Source organism: Arachis ipaensis, chromosome B6 (assembly GCF_059453495.1).
Source record: "Arachis ipaensis isolate K30076 ecotype BB chromosome B6, ASM5945349v1, whole genome shotgun sequence".
NCBI lineage: Eukaryota > Viridiplantae > Streptophyta > Magnoliopsida > Fabales > Fabaceae > Arachis > Arachis ipaensis.
Window position 1 is genome coordinate 49402699 of NC_142441.1, and position 17414 is coordinate 49420112.

Below are 17414 nucleotides of genomic sequence, written 5' to 3' on the forward strand. Positions count from 1 at the left end.
GGTTTCTCCATCCAGGGTTGTAGGTCTTGGAGTATGGATCATAGTTTTTCCTTGGTGAATTCCCAATGTAGTTGGCTTGCTCCTAACTCCCCTCTGCTTCTTCATTCACTCCTTCTTGGGTTGTTGATGAAGTGGAGATTGCTGCTACTTGGTTCATCTCCATCTTCTTGGTGAGGTCAGCCAGCTGCTGGGTAATGAGCTTGTTTTGGGCCAACAGAGCATCTACATTGTTTAGCTCCATTACTCCTCTTGTGTTCTGATGCCAAGGCATCTTAGGCTAGTTTCACTAGCATTTTTTTGTTAGTTTTAGTTATTTTATGCATTTTCTTGAGCTTAAAGTAACCAAGAATGGTTAAATGAATAACAAAGCAATGAACCATCCAAACAGTATGATTTTGATGCAAATTCCATGAGTTTTTAGTTATATTACTTGAATGCTATGAATGGAAGATTTCTCATGAAATTTTGCAAGACTTTGATGCAATTGTTTGGATGATTTCAGGGAAGAAGAGGCTAGGCAAGGAAGCAACAAAATCAATAAAGGAAGCTTGAATATCACATGTGGAGTTTAAGTTCCAGTTTAAGCTTAAACTGGAACTTAAACTACCAAGCCATATAATGCTGGAAATGGCATTTAAGTTCCAGTTTAAGCCTAAACTGGAGCTTAAACGCCAGAATCATGAAGGCTAAGAAATGCTGGAACTGGCGTTTAACCTCCAGTTTAACCTTAAACTGGAAGTTAAACGCCAGAATGAGAATTTCACCAAGGGAGCATTTCCACGTTTAAGCTCCAGTTTAACCTTAAACTGGAGCTTAAACGTGTTCGACACAATTTCTCACCAGGAAGCATTTCCACGTTTAACCTCCAGTTTAACCTTAAACTGGAGGTTAAACGCCAGAAGTAAGAAAGGCACCAGGAGCATTTCCACGTTTAAGCTCCAGTTTAACCTTAAACTGGAGCTTAAACGTGTTCGACTATTTCTCTTCTCCAGGGTTGCTTTCTCATTTCCACGTTTAAGCTTCAGTTTAACCTTAAATTGAAGCTTAAACGTGTTCGACCCAATTGCTCCTCCAGGGTTGCTTTCTTCATTTCCACGTTTAAGCTTCAGTTTAACCTTAAACTGAAGCTTAAACGTGTTCGACATTTCACACTCCTGGGTTGCTTTCTTCCATTTCCACGTTTAAGTTTCAGTTTAACCTTAAACTGAAACTTAAACTTCAACTTAAACGCCACTTTTTGAAAGGGGTTTCTGGGCCAAATATATTGAAGTTTAAGTTAGCATTTGAGCACAAACATTAACTTAAACGTATTATGGTGTGAAACCCAATTGAATATCATGGTTTATAGGATTGGGCCTGAAGAATTGATGAGTCTGGAGTTTCAATTTGTTGAGTCTTGTGTCATTACTTGTTTATCACTAAGTTTGCTCAATGAATGTTACAGAATTGGATCACTGCCTCATCAGGATTATGGACCATAAACCCAAAGCAAAAGGAAATCAGGGAAAGGCCTCAAAGCCCAAGAAACACAACAGAAGCTCAATTTAGAAAGTGTATAAATAGGATAGAATTTAAGTTAGTTGGAACTTTTTTTTACACACGGAGAACTTTGGATCATTTTCTTTTAGTTTTGTAATTGAATTCAGAGCTATGACTCACTAAACCCCTTTCATTGGGTTAGGGAGCTCTATTGTAATTCAATGAATCAATAATAGTTTTATCTTCTTCTTCAATCTTTTCTCTTGAATTTTGTTAGAAAGCTTCTCGATCTAATTCCATTGGGTAGTTGTCTTGGGAAAGAAACTACCCATAATTGGAATCCTTCTGAACCTTGGGAAAGGAATGGAGGATTCATGCTAGAGAGGCTTTCTCACAGTGAATTGGATTGGGGTTTGGATGGATATTGTGACATGTAATCCTACCAAATTGTGGTTCATGAAACTGTGTGGTATAATCAGTGATCGAGCATCATCTCTTCTTACGAACATTTAAACCAAGGGATTGGGAATTTGTTTGTTTTTAGAGAGAATTGGTGAGCCAAGGGATTGGGATCCAATCATATAAGATTGCCAAGCAAAATTCAATGAATGCATTGGTTGAGGAAGGGATAAAAGTTGTTTTGATTCGGAGATCTCAATATCTCCTAACACCCAATGAACTCCCCATTCTTGATTTACCACTTTCTCTTTACATTCTGCAATTAAATTCATGCAATCACCCCCATCCCTTTTAATTTCAGCAATTTAGCTTCTCGCTCTTTAATTCATGCAATTTTACATTCCGCAATTCTCATCTAAATCTTGATTCCGCTCAACTAGAACATACTTCTAATCCGAATTGCTCACTCAACCAATCCTTGTGGGATTCGACCTCACTCTATTGTGAGTTTTTACTTGACGATAACCGGTGCACTTGCCGGAAGGAATTTTGCCGATCGTGCAATTTCCTAAATCGTAGCATATCAAGTTTATGCACATCATGTTCCCTCTTTCGGAAGCATAGAAGTAGTCGTTCTCTGCTACTGTTTCAATAACATCTATGGCTTCCTCAATAGTTTTCTTCTTGTTCAAAGATCCTCCGGATGAATGGTCTACGGCCTTCTTTGATTCATAAGAGAGCCCTTCATAGAAAATGTGCAGCTGCACCCATTCGTTGAACATGTCAGGTGGACACCTCCTTGTCAAGTCCTTGAACCTCTCCCATGCTTCATAGAGAGTCTCACCGTCTTGTTTCCTGAAAGTTTGGACCTCAGCTCTCAGCCTATTGATTCATTGAGGAGGGTAAAATCTTGCTAAGAATTTGTTTACCACGTCTTCCCAAGTTGTCAAGCTTTCCCTTGGGAAAGATTCCAGCCACTTGGCTGCTTTGTCCCTAAGTGAGAATGGAAATAGGAGCAGTCTATAGGCATCAGGGTGAACACCATTAGACTTCACTGTGTCACATATTCTCAGGAAGGTGGTCAAATGTTGATTGGGGTCTTCTTGAATACCTCCTCCAAACGAACAGTTGTTCTAAACAAGGGTGATGAGCTATGGTTTAAGTTCAAAGTTGTTGGCATGGATTGTTGGCTTTTGGATGCTACTTTCACAATTGCCTGGGTTTGGATTGATGTAAGAGCCCAAAACTCTTCTATCCTCCCCAGTATGATTTGCCCTACCTCCTCCCCCATGGTTGTGATCTTCTTCTTCATGATGGTTTTCCATGTTGTATTTCATGTTTGTTTCAAAGAATTCCTCTTCTTCCTCAGCACCAACCACTTGCTTTCCTCTTGCCTCCCTCCTTAATCTAAGGAAGGTCCTCTCAGGTTCAGAATCGAAGGAAGTTGAAGCCCCGCTTCTTCTCCCTGTCATACAACCATCAAGTGCAAGCAAGAAAAGATAGGTGCAGAAAGTATTTGTGTCAGAATTACTGTTAGTTGTGGGTGATGCAATATATCAAACAGTTAGTGGGTTAGCAAACAGAATTGAAAATAACAAAGAAAAACAAAAGAGTAGAGGGGGAAGGGAAGAAGTTTAACTACAACAAAAGGTAAATCACTCAAACAAAAAATGAAATTCACAAAAATAAAAATGCTCAATCTAGTGATCTTCCATTTTAATCATTGTTGATGCACAATCAATCCCCGGCAACGCCGCCATAAACTTGATGTGGGTGGAAACTTGTCTCTCAACAAATCTCTCTTCGGCAAGTGTACCGAATTTATCGTCAAGTAAAAACTCACAATAGAGTGAGGTCGAATCCCACAGGGATTGATTGCTCAAGCAACTTTAATTAGAAGAATGTTCTAGTTGAGCGAATCCAAAATTTGGGTTGAGAGTTGCAGAAAATAAAATGGCGGGAATGTAAATAACAGAAAAGTAAATGCTAGAATTAAAGGACTGGAAGTAAATGACTGAAAATAAATTGCAGAATTGTAAATGGGAATGGGGGATTTGCTCATAAAAGTAAATGGCAGAAATTAAAAAGAATGGGTAAGATCAGAGATGGGGAGTTCATTGGGCTTAGGAGATGTTGCAATTCTCCGGATCAAGTTCATTTTCATCTCTTCCTCAATCAATGCACTCATTGATCTCCTTGGCAATCTTAAGTGATTGAATTACAATTTCTTGCAATTCAATCTCTCAAATCATGATCAATAGCCAATTCCTTGGTCAATTGCTCATGAGAAGAGATGAAGTATGGTCACTGATTATACCACATGCATTTCCCAAATCAAGTATTGAGAGGGTTATAGTCACATACCCATCCAAACCCAATTTGGTCCAGCATGAGAAAGCATTTCTAGCATGATCTCTTCATTCCTCTTTCAAGGTTCAAAAGAGATCCAAGTTTGAATAGTTTCTCTTCCAAGATAACTACTCAATTGGATGAAGATCGAAAGCTTTCAAGTAAAATCAAGAGAAAAGATAGAAGAAGAATAATGAAAATTAGTATTGATCCATCAAATTACAACAGAGCTCCCTAACCCAATGAAAGGGGTTTAGTTGTTCATAGCTCTAGAAAATGAAAACAAAGATGGAGAATACATCATAGAACTAGAAATTGCAGAGAAAGTAAAATACAGAGAGTAGTTCTCTTTTTTTCCAGCCTCCAGAACTCCCTAACAATTCAAAGCTACTCCTATATATACTACTCTTCTCAGCTTCTAGTTTGCTCTTCAAGTCTTGGGCCTTTGGATCTTGAGTTTGAAGCAGTTCTTTTCTTCATTTGGGCTTGGCTTTACTTGCAGAGAGAAAGTGCTAAGTGGGCAGAGACTTTAGCTCAGGGCGTTAGGGGTGTTAACATTTAGTGAAAGTATAAGTTCGAGAACGTTCGTGACACTTAACATTTTCACTAACGTTCCAATGTACCCCTTTGCCTCACGTTAGAGCCCACGTTAACTAGGTTAACGTGCTTCTAACGTGGCCTTGCCAACCTTCAAGAACGTTAGTGACACTCAACATTGTCACTAACGTTCCAGTGTGCCCCTTTTTGCTTCACGTTAAAGCCCACGTTAACTAGGTTAACGTGGCTTCTAACGTGGCCTTGCCAAACTTCGAGAACGTTAGTGACACTCAACATTGTCACTAACATTCCACTGTGCCCCTAGATCTCACGTTAGATTCCACGTTAACTAGGTTAACGTGGCTTCTAACGTGGCCATTCTTAGCCATCCCAACGTTAGTGACAATGTTGAGTGTCACTAACGTTGGCTCATCATTCATTCCTCATCGTTAGCTTCCACGTTAACTAAGTTAATGTGGAAGTTAACGTGGCTCCTTGGGGGTTGTGTGGTTGCTTCCAACGTTAGTGATGATGTTGAGTGTCACTAACGTTGTCGACAACTCTCACTTCTTACGTTAGCTCCCACGTTAACCAAGTTAACGTGGGAGTTAACGTGGTGTGTTGCATCCTTAGGCCAACGTTAGTGACAATGTTGAATGTCACTAACGTTGGCTTCTCTTCCCTCTTTAACATTAGAGGCCACGTTAACTAGGTTAACGTGGGCTCTAACGTGGCCACTCATGAGTGTTTGCCAACGTTAGTGACAATGTTAAGTGTCACTAACGTTGGCTCAACTTCCCTTCTCCACGTTAGAGTTCACGTTAACTTAGTTAACGTGACTCTTAACGTGGGCAATGATGGCTTTGAGAGTGTTATTGGCAATCACTTTTTTCATTAACTTTGCAAGTTACCTCCCTTTCCTTGCTTCCTTTGGTCCTGAAATCAAGCAATAGAGTGCATCAAAGTTCTAGTCCAAGTCATGGGTAATGCAGCATACAATTTGTCACTAAATTCATGTAAAATCCTCATGAAATAATGTAAAATGCACAATGTATACTTGAATCAAGGTGTAGGTGAATATCTATCCAAAACTAGCTTATTTCCTAAAGAAATGCATGAAACTACCCTAAAAACAGTAAAGAAAAGGTCAGTAAAACTGGCCAAGATGCCCTGGCATCAGTATCAATTACCTTGGATTGTATCCTTGATTAGCTTAGGTTGAAGAAGTGTGTTTCATTTAAGTACGGGGGAATCTTTTGGGAAACTTTGGTAGCAAAAGAAAATGTTTAATTCAGGTATTCATTGAAAATTGTGGAAAATGGGAACATTCATGTATGAACTACTTAACCATATGCAACTCTTCTCTCAAAAAAAAAATCTTTATCATAAGAAGGGGTGCAAAGGCACCCTAAAGAGTAAACAAATGAATAAAGGAATTGCATATGTGAGAAAAGCATACATGGGTGCTAGTGAATAGAAAATGATGGAAGGTTAGGATTGCATTTTATTTTGATTTGGTTGATACGGGTTGATGTGGAGACTTAAACTAATCAAGGATTCAATTACATTTAGTCCACTTGGCCATATCTATCTCACCTTACCCTAACCTCATTACAACCATATGAAGTCCTCATGATAATTGCATTCATGCATCACTTGTTTGTTGATTGTTAGTTGAAAAGCAAATTCTTGAAAGCATGATTGGAAGGAGATTTGAGTGAATTGACCTTAAATACCAAGTGCTTAGAGTGTATACACACCTAGTGAGGGTTCAATTACTCAATTCTATGTTTTCACTTCTCCTATCATGCATTCTTGCAAGTGCCTAATTTTGATGAGTTGAATCAATTCTTTAGATTTTGTTGCATTGAACTATTTCCTTGCTTAGCCCTAAATGTCTATACTTGCTTGGAATTGGGTTGTTTATTTTCACCAAATCAATAGGACATTATAGATGGATAGATATATATAGTATATACATACTTGCATGCATATAGATAGTTGCATTTAATAAGTTGATTACCCCTTTGATCATTCTCCTTGTTGGTTTAGCACGAGGACATGCTATTGTTTAAGTGTGGGAAAATTGATGAGTCCATATTTTCCAATGTATTTTGGCTTGATTTGAATGGATTCAAGCACATGAACTCACACTTAATCACCAAAATAGCATACTTTTGTGTTTGATCCCTAATTTGATTCTAAATGTGAAAACATGCATTTTAATGCTTAGATTAGTAATTTTCAATTTCACTTTTATGTCATTCGATTCCGTGATAAGGTTTGTGAGTGATTTCAGACCTTTAGAGACAATAATGGATGGCTAAAATTAGAAGAAAGCATGTACAAGGGAGAAAACATGAAGAAAACAAGGAAAATCACACTCAGCGAAGTCTGCATGCGCACAAGCACCTGTGCGTACGCACAGGTCAACTTTCAGCCGAGTGTGCGGACGCACACGTCTGTGCGTCTGCACAGGTCCCTGCACGTGATTGCATTAATAAAACATGTGCTGCGCAAATTTGGAGGCCCTTGGCTCATTTTTGGAAGGCTAGAATGCTAAATGGGAGTGCTATATAAAGGGAAAATCAACACATTTGAAGGGGGCACTTAGACAATTTTAGAGAGTAATTAGGAGTAGGAGTAGGAGTAGTGTAGCTTTGTTCTCTTAGGCTTTCAATTTAATTTCTATCTCCATTGTAGCATTTTATAGCAAGCCTTTCTTTTGGGTTTTACTTCTTTAATTGTAAGTACTCTCAATTTTCTCTTTAATTACATTGCCTTTACTCTCATTTCCTTTTGGTTCAAGTTACTTGCCCATATTTGCAATTTTGTGTTTCATGAAGTTTTGATCAATGAATTTTATGTTTCATGCCTTCTTTATGTTTGATTGCTTGTTTATATTTGGTTTTGCTGATAGTTGGTTATAGTTTTCCATTTTACTTTGCAATTTTCCATACTTTACTTTTATGCACACAAGGTGTTTGTGATAATGCCAACTTTAAGTTTGAGTAGATTTTTACACCTTGGCTTGTGGTTTGAGTCCTGAGGGTACTAGAGTCATAATGTCTGACATTTAGTGGCAATTCCTGGGTAGTTAGTTGACTCTTGTTTCCATTGACGCTAGTCTTTCATCAACTAGTTTGGTAAGTTGGTTAGGACTTATGGATTAAGGTCAATTATGCTTGCTTGACTTATCCCTCGATATTTGGGGTTAACTAGGCGAGATTGACTCATGGTAATTACCATTGTTGTGGTTATGGCAATGATAGGATTTCTTAAAATCTCATTCCCAAGTCAAGGCTCTTTCATTGCATTTATAACATTCTCACTAGTTTTGATCTCATTTCCTTGTAGCTTGCATTACTTACAATTTTGCTCATCTCTTAGTTCTTTCATTGCTTAGTTCTTTCAATATTTCATTTCTTGATTTCAAAACCCCTCTTTGTCCTCAAAACCGAAGGCTTATAACTCTTCGATTGCATTCCTAGGGAGAACGACTCGGGAGCTAAATACTCTTGGTTTATATTTTGTATTGGATTTAAATATTTGATCTTGGGAATTAATTTTTGGTTTGGACTATGCTACCAATGAATTGATGCTTGTGTTTTGATTGATTCTAAACCGGCAATAGTTCTCTTCGTCAGGGGCCCACAATGTATTGATCACTCATTAAGTCAGGGGAGTCAAAGTGTGAAGTACACTTTGGAACTCACAAAATGAAGAAAAAGCTGAACCACTTTTAAGAGTGGCGCTTCTCCCACGTTGGGCGCTGTTCACACCCTGGTTCGAGCTATCCGATCCGGGATGATCAGCAATAAAGCGACCGACCTCTTCAGGTCAGGCTATCCGACCTCTTCTCAAAAGAAGTCGGTCAAATCGACAGAAAAAAGGGCTCAAATAGAGAAACACGGCCCAAATCCAAAGGCAGTCCAAGCCTATAGAGATAAGGGCGGTTCCCTTGAAGATAAGCTAACCTCAACTCAAAGATAAAGATAAAGATAAGATAACTAACTTATCTTATCTAAAAAGGTCACTCTACACCATCATAAATACACTGGAGCACCTAAGTATAACTCATACTCTGATTCTACAATAAACCTGCTTAATACCCGTGCTAACTTAAGCATCAAAGTCTCTTACAGGTACCCCCCACCCTCCGGTGACCAAGGATCAGAAGTGCAGCCAGTCCAACAAGTCGGACACAACAGCTCCGGCCGCCACCAGCCAGCCGGACACGTCATCTCCGACCAGTACAGAAGATCTCATCCGAGATCGACCTACAGTTTCAGGTAACCCTCGGAATATTGGCGCCGTTGCCGAGGAACCTGAAAGTCATCCCATCCCCATGGCGGACGACCATGATTCAGATCTGGAGGACAGAACACCGCACAAAAACACGGATGCTACACCAAAAGATACTCCAGAATCTAACGGAGACAAAAACTCATCAAATCCAGGAGTAATAGAAGCACTTCAAAATTGTTTAAAGCAACTTGAAAAAGAAAGCCAGCATCAACGAGAAGTTGGCAAGGATCTACAAAGAGAGGTAAGGAGACGTCGAGAGCTAGAAGATAAAATCCTACAACTTGAAGCCGATCTCAAAGCAAAGGCTACCCGGACCACCCGTGAGGACAATTCACGCAAAGATCAAGATCCATTCACTAGGGACATCATGAAAACTAAAATTCCTAAGGACTTCAAACTCCCGGATATGACTCTGTATGATGGCACCACAGACCCCAACCATCACCTCAGCAACTTCAGAAGTAGAATGTACCTCATCGACGCCTCGGACGCTGTTCGTTGCAAAGCTTTTCCAATGACCCTCACGAAGACATCAATTAGATGGTTCGACAACTTACCTCCTAAGTCCATCTCAAGCTTTGATGACCTAGCCAAAAAATTCCTCGCCAGATTCTCCATCCAAAAAGACAAGGCCAAGCACGCCCCTAGTCTACTAGGAATCAGGCAAGGAGATCGGGAAAGTCTTCGCAACTACATGGAGAGATTCAACAAAACATGCCTAGACATACAAAGCTTGCCAACAGAGGCTGCCATCATGGTCCTCATCAATGGCCTACGAAAGGGACCTTTTAGCCAATCTATATCGAAGAAATATCCGACATCTCTGGATGAGGTGCAGGAGCGAGCGAAAAAATATATCAACATGGAAGAAAACTCTCGGTTGGGAGAAACCTCAAAATCTGGATTCTCCTACCGAGACAAAGATAAAGAATCCAAAAAGAAGGAAGATCGACAAGGGGAGAAAATTAAAATATATCACAATTACACCCCTCTTAGGGTATCCCTGGTAGATGTCTACAAAGAAGTCTGCCATACGGAAAAGATACCCCCAGCTCGACCACTCAAAGGCAAAAGAGGAGGAGAAAATCGGAATGAATACTGTGAATATCATCGAGTCCGAGGGCATTCCACCAATGAATGCTTCGACTTAAAAAACATCATAGAAAAATTAGTGAGAGAAGGAAAACTAGATCGGTTTCTGGCCACCCGAGATGATGATCAAAGAAAGAGAAGAATGGATGAAGATGTCGGACGAATCGAGCGATCACCTCGTACGCCAGAAAGACATGTCCATATGATACACGGAGGATTTGCAGGAGGAGGAATCTCCAAATCATCCCGCAAAAGACATCTCAAAGAAGTATATCATGTCGAAGGAAAGGAGGAAGCACCCGACATCCCTGCAATCACATTCACCAAAGAAGACGCATCCGGTATCATCTCAGGACACGACAACCCCATGGTCATCACCATCATACTGGCAAACGCCAATCTCCACCACACATTAATAGACCAAGGGAGCTCCGCCGACATCTTATTCAAAACTGCCTTCGACAAGCTCGGCTTAGAAGAAAAGGAGCTTAGAGCATACCCTAACAACCTGTTCGGACTGGGAGATACCCTAGTACAACCGCTGGGATACGTGTCACTACATACAACATTCGGAAAAGGGAACCAATCCAGAACACTCAAGATAGACTACATCATGGTCGACGTGAGTTCAGCCTACAATGCCCTAATAGGTTGGACAACACTAAATCAACTCGGCGCAATAGTCTCAACTCCACATCTATGCATGAAATTCCCAACAATAGAAGGGATAGCTACGATAAAAGCAGATCAAAAGATGGCACACTGCTATTATAACGAAAGTCTAAACCTCAGAGGCAGAAGAGAAGAGTTCCATACAATTGAGCTTGGTGGAGTTCAGAGACAAGAAGAACTCCGTCCACAACCCGAAGGAGAAATATAGAAAGTTCAGATTGAAGATACCTCGGACAAAACAACTAATATTGGCACGATCCTGAAGGGAGACACAAAAGAATTACTAGTACATTTCTTACGAGATAATGTTCATCTCTTCGCATGGAAAGCTGCAGACATGCCAGGCATAGACCCCAAGCTAATGTGTCATAACGTGGCGGTCTATCCAGGATCTTGGCCGATACAGCAGAGACGAGGAAAACTTGGGCCAGAACGATCCCAAGATGTGGAAGAACAGGTACAAGCACTACTGGAGGCAGGATTCATAAGAAAATTCAAGTACCCACTATGGCTAGCTAACGTCGTCTTGGTGAAAAAATCAAATGGAAAATGGCGAATGTGCACCGACTACACCGATCTCAACAAAGCCTGCCCAAAAGATCCTTACCCACTCCCAAGTATCGACGCTCTGGTAGATGCTTCATCCAGATATAGATACCTCTCGTTTATGGATGCATATTCCGGATACAACCAAATCCCCATGTATCCACCAGATCAAGAAAAGACCTCGTTTTTGACACCAAAAGCAAATTACTGCTACATTGTGATGCCTTTCGGTCCCAAGAATGCGGGAGCTACTTATCAAAGGCTAATGAATAAATTCTTTTCAGATCATATCGGAAAAATCATGGAAGTCTACGTGGATGACATGTTAATAAAGACACAAAGCGAAGAGACATTACTGTCTGACCAGGCTCAAGTGTTCGACACTATAAGGAAGCATGACATGCGACTCAATCCCGCAAAATGCACCTTTGCAGTAGAAACAGGAAAATTCTTAGGTTTCATGCTCACACAAAGAGGAATTGAAGCAAATCCAGACAAATGCCAAGCCATACTCAACATGAAGAGCCCAACTTGTGTCAGAGAGGTACAACAACTCAACGGGAGATTGGCAGCCTTATCCAGATTCTTAGTGGGATCAGCGATAAGATCTCTCCCCTTCTATGCCACTTTAAAAAAAGGAAAGAAGTTCGAATGGACAATGGAATGTGAGCAAGCCTTCCAGGATTTCAAAAATTTCCTGGGACGACCACCTATCCTAACTCGACCACGAGAGGAAGAACCACTCGTATTGTACCTTGCGGTAGGAAGTCAGGTAGTAGCCTCAGCACTGGTTCGAGAGGACGACAAAGGGCAACAACCTGTATACTTCAGTAGTAAAGCGCTGCAGGGATCCGAGCTGAACTACCAAAAAATAGAAAAGTTCGCCTATACTCTCATACTGACATCTCGACGACTTCGCCCGTACTTCCAGGCTCACACCATTAAGGTTCGGACTAACCAGCCCATAAAAGGGATACTGCAGAAAACAGATCTAGCAGGCAGAATTTTACAATGGGCAGCCGAGTTATCCGAGTTCGACTTCCAATATGAAGCTCGGACAGCCATCAAATCACAATACTTGGCCGACATCATTGCAGAATTCACAGATACCCTGAAAACCCCCATAGAATGGAATCTCTACGTGGACGGGTCTTCGAATAAGACTGGAAGCGGCGCAGGTGTGATAATAGAAAGCAACCAAGGAACCCAAGTTGAGCTTTCCCTCAAATTTGGGTTCCCGGCCTCAAACAACCAAGCGGAATATGAAGCGTTACTAGCTGGTTTGAAGCTGGCTAAGGAGGTTGGAGCTCAAAAACTCAACATCTTCAGCGATTCACAAGTAGTCACCTCACAAATAATAGGGAGCTACCAAGCCAAAGATCCCACCATGAAAAAGTATTTGGATAAAACCAAGGAATAGCTCGGATAACTCGGGGAATATAAGATCTACCACATACCCCGCGAACAAAATGCCCGAGCTGATGCACTCTCAAAACTAGCCAGCACCAAACCAGGGGGCAACAATAGAAGCCTCATCCAGGAAATGCTGCAGAACCCGTCAATCTCGGAAGAGGAAAAAGTCCTAGCCATAACAAGTCAGGATCAAGGATGGATGACCTCGATAATTAATTACCTCAAAACAGAAACACTCCCCACAAATGAGAAGGAGGAAAAGAGGTTAAAACGGGAGGCTCAGTACTACACTATCATAAACAACACCCTATATAAAAGAGGGATTTCAATACCACTATTAAAATGTGTGCCAACCTCCAACACAAGGAAAGTTTTAGAGGAAGTACACAGTGGCATTTATGGTAATCATCTCGGAGCACAAGCTCTCACCAAAAAAGTACTCCGGGCAGGATTTTATTAGCCAACTCTACAAAAGGAAGCTACAGAGTTTGTAAGGACATGCCCACTATGCCAGAAAAATGCCAACTTTCACATCGCCCTGCCAGAAGAGCTCATCAGCGTAACCTCGCCTTGGCCATTTGCAAAATGGGGACTCAATCTTCTCAGACCCTTTCCCCAAGGATCAGAACAAGTTAAATTCTTCATAGTCGGGGTAGACTACTTCACAAAGTGGATCGAGGCAGAGCCCCTAGCCAACGCCACTGCTCAAAAGAGCCGAAAATTCCTATATAGGAATATTGTCACAAGGTTTGGGGTTCCATACTCCATCACTATAGACAATGGCACCCAATTCACAGACGCGGGCTTCAGAAAGTTAGTAGCCGACTTAAACATAAAACACTAGTTCACCTCCGTTGAACATTCCCAAGCCAATGAACAAGCCGAAGCAGCCAACAAAGTCATATTGGCTGGGCTGAAACGGAGACTGCAAGATGCAAAGGGAGCCTGGGCCGAAAAACTTTCACAAGTTCTATGGGCATATCAAACAACGTCACATTCCACCACAAACAAATCACCATTTCGACTAGCATACGGAGTGGAGGCAATGATCCCAGTAGAGGTCGAGGAAAGGTCGCCTAGAGTGGTTCAGTACAATGAGGAATCCAACTCCCAACTTCAAAGGGAAGAGCTCGACCTACTTCCTGAAACCCAAGAAAAAGCTCGGATCAGGGAAGAAGCACTAAAACGTCGAATGGCTTCCAGATATAATCAAAAGATAGTTCCGAGAGGTTTCACTGAGAATGATCTCATCCTATTCCGAAATGATATTGGAACAACTCGACCCGGAGAAGGAAACCTGGCAGTAAACTGGAAAGGACCCTACCGAGTCATAGAAGTACTTGGGAAGGGCTACTACAGACTGTCCGAACTCGAGGGATGAGAGCTTCCCAGATCATGGCACGCCTGCAACCTAAGAAGGTACTATAGCTAGAAAAAGTAAAAGATCTCATCACATGATGCACTCTTTTTCCTGAAAAGGGTTTTTAATGAGGCACCAAGTTGAGATTCAGAAATTATCCGACTTAAAGGGATAAAAAACTCCCACATGTATATATTTGCATTTTCTTTTAAATAAAGAATATTTTAGATATTCTACAAATTCTCAAGACGCATTAATCTGAAGCATTCATCGTCCGATTATAAAGCAACAGATCGGCAGAAAAGTGAAAAACAGATTCACTGCATGATCACGATAAAGACCAATAGAGATGAAAACGCGATTCATCTAAAGGTCGACCAAACAAAGATAGAAACCACCTTCTACAAATCGGCAAAGATGAACATAGAATAATTCAAGAAGTTATCAAAAGTGATCCAGAAAAAGAACCTGACGAGGTCTTATGGATTGCTAAATAATAACTTAAAGACTGGCCGACGTTAAAAAGTCGGACGAAGTCAACCCAAGTTATCAACAAATCCCTGGAAAGAGGTCTGGCCAACCCTATAAAAGAGGAATTGCTATAACTTAGAAGAGATCGACATGACGAAGTCGGTCTCCTACGAAAAACAAGTTATAAAAGTAATCCCTGAAAGAGACCTGACAAAGGTCCAAGAAAGAGGATTACAAAAATAACTTAGAAGAGATCGACATAAAGAAGTCGGTCTCCTACAAACGAACAAGTTATAAAAGTAATCCCTGAAAGAAACCTGACAAAGGTTCAAGAAAGAGGATTACAAAAATAACTTAGAAGAGATCGACATAAAGAAGTCGGTCTCCTAGAAACGAACAAGTTATAAAAGTAATCCCTGAAAGAGACCTGACAAAGGTCCAAGAAAGAGGATTACAAAAATAACTTAGAAGAAATCGACATAAAGAAGTCGATCTCCTACAAATGAACAAGTTATAAAAGTAATCCCTGAAAGAGACCTGACAAAGGTCCAAGAAAGAGGATTACAAAATAACTTATAAGAAATTGACATAAAGAAGTCGGTCTCCAGCAACAAACAAGTTATAAAAGTAGTCCCTGAAAGAGACCTGACAAAGGTCCAAAAAAGAGGACTACAAAAATAACTGGAAAGAGGACCAACGTAAAGAAATCGGTTATGGATGGCTAGAAATAAATACAAGTAAGAGCCAGAAAACTGAAATACAAGTTGGATCCACACATCCACAACCTCAAAGGATCCAAGCTACAAGCAATAGGTACAAAGCAATCCAAAGAGGCCGAGCAGCAAGGCTTCAGCATTCTCAAAACCCAGAAAGGTGCCAAGACAAGTGCAAACAAGCATGATATGAAATACAATATTATAAACAAGCTTCAGGATCAGGCCCAAAGCTTGAAAGCTACTTGTTGTTTTTTCAAAACGAAAAGTTGCTAAACAAGCAACCAGAAGGAGTATCAACAGTCAGCAAAATATTCAAATTACAAAATAAAGAGTTTAAAAGCCCACAAGTCGGGCCATCTACACAAACATCCAAGAAAAATCAGCTAAGATCGGGAGCCTTCTCGGCAGCATCAGTACGGGGAGAAGGAGGGCGAGTCTGAATAGGCACCACATCCACGGTACCATCATCCCGGTTCAAGATCTGACAGTCCGGATCAGAAACGGAATGACCGACCTCACCTGGAGGAACAACAGAAGTTGACACTTTGACAGAAGGCACAGGGGGAGGCTCGATATCATCATCATCCTGGTCATCAGGGACAATCTTACCATCCCTCACAACATTATCCAGGCTAAAAAGAGTAAGGTCGACCTCGGGAGCAATAATTCGAACCTGCTCTTTCAGGTTCTCGTAAGCAGCATTCACACTACCAACAAGATGACCCTGAAGCTCAGAATAATCAGCTCGGGCATTCTCCAACTCCCCCTTCAAACGCATTCCCTCCCGATAGGACGTAACGTAGCTGTCTTTATGCCTCAATGCCATGTCCTCGGCCAACCGCACAGAAGCCGCCAGAGCAAGAGAACTCGCCTTCTCATTCTCCAGATCCTTCTCCAGTTTGCCCACCTTCACCTCAAGCTCCTCTTTCAAGCCCTTCATCCGATCGAATTCCTGTTTTGCCTCCTTCATGAAGGCTTTGGTGGCATGGAGAGGAAGATTTTGAGCCGTTCGGTACAAGGCAGCTCCCATATGTGCCATTTTTACACTACTCCGAGTTATAAAGTCCAAATGACGAAGGAGTGATACATCATCCATAGGGAGGACACCGTATGGACCGATCTGCTGATCTATGAACTCGACCGCGTCAAAATCAGGGGCATCAAGGTTGAAAGGCTCAATTGTTTTTTGTTTCTTGTTGGGAGGAGCACCAGAAGTAGCAGCGGAAGACTGCGGAGGCTCGGCCAGCCGAACCCTAGGAGTGGGAATTACCCTCCTCGGGCTAGGAGAACTCGGCACGGGCGGTTTCACCGGAACTTGAGAAGATCCCTCCACCTTGGCCGAGATATTTTGAGCAGCTGCAGCCTTCTTTGCTTTCTTGTAGGCCTTCATGGAATTGTTGTTTTTCGACATCTCTAAAAATACAGAATCGATCACAGCAATGGGTTACAATCACAAAAAGAAGAAGCAAAACTAAAAAGCAAGTATAGAAACAAGTCAGACAGTACCCAAAGCAGTTTGAATCAAAGATGGATCACTCAAAAATCTTTTCGTATCAAGATGGGGTGGTTCCCCCCATAAATCTTTAAGAACAATTACAAAAGCCCGCTCAACCTCGTCAAGCATCTCCCATGTATAGCGAGACACTCTCACATTCTTTTGCCATTCTAGAGGAAAGGCAGGCTCATCATTTTCATCAAGAAAAAAGGGGCGGGCCCCCTCAACAGCACGAACTTGAAAGAAATAATTCTTAAAATCTTTAAAAGACTCATCATACATGGCAAAAACTTTATGCCCTTGGGCGACCTGAAAGAAACCCAGGAAGCTTTCTTTTTGGAAGACCCTCCGGGCTTGGCAGAAACAAAAAGATAGAGGAAAAGAGTCTGAGAAGGTGTTATGCTTAACTCTTGGCAAAGCAGCTGAAAAATCTTGATAAAATCCGAGGAATTCGGATGAAGCTGGGATGGGGCAATATTACACGACCACAACAAGTCGGTCTCGAAAGTAGTAAAAGGAAAGGTAATGTCCAACTAAGAAATATTCATAGGCGTAGAAAAAGGGACGCTCCCCCTCG

General features: G+C 41.3%; 1 protein-coding gene across 1 annotated transcript; it reads right to left on the reverse strand.

The window, feature by feature from the left end:
* Nucleotides 1–15721: 15721 nt before the first annotated feature.
* LOC148555495 (uncharacterized) lies at nt 15722–16966 on the reverse strand. Its single transcript, XM_088489955.1, has 2 exons — nt 16849–16966; nt 15722–16755 (listed from the first exon to the last, which is right to left on the reverse strand). Exons 1-2 carry the CDS (start codon nt 16964–16966, stop codon nt 15722–15724), a joined length of 1152 nt encoding a protein of 383 aa, XP_088346081.1.
* Nucleotides 16967–17414: the final 448 nt, after the last annotated feature.

What these genes read in the sequence shown, in the direction of transcription:
- LOC148555495 (XM_088489955.1), bottom strand. Translation starts at nt 16,966, where the DNA reads ATGCTTGACGAGGTTGAGCGGGCTTTTGTAATTGTTCTTAAAGATTTA. An exon ending in TTTGATTCAAACTGCTTTGG is followed by an intron (nt 16,756 to 16,848) that starts GTACTGTCTGAC and finishes CTGTATTTTTAG; the next exon opens with AGATGTCGAAAAACAACAAT.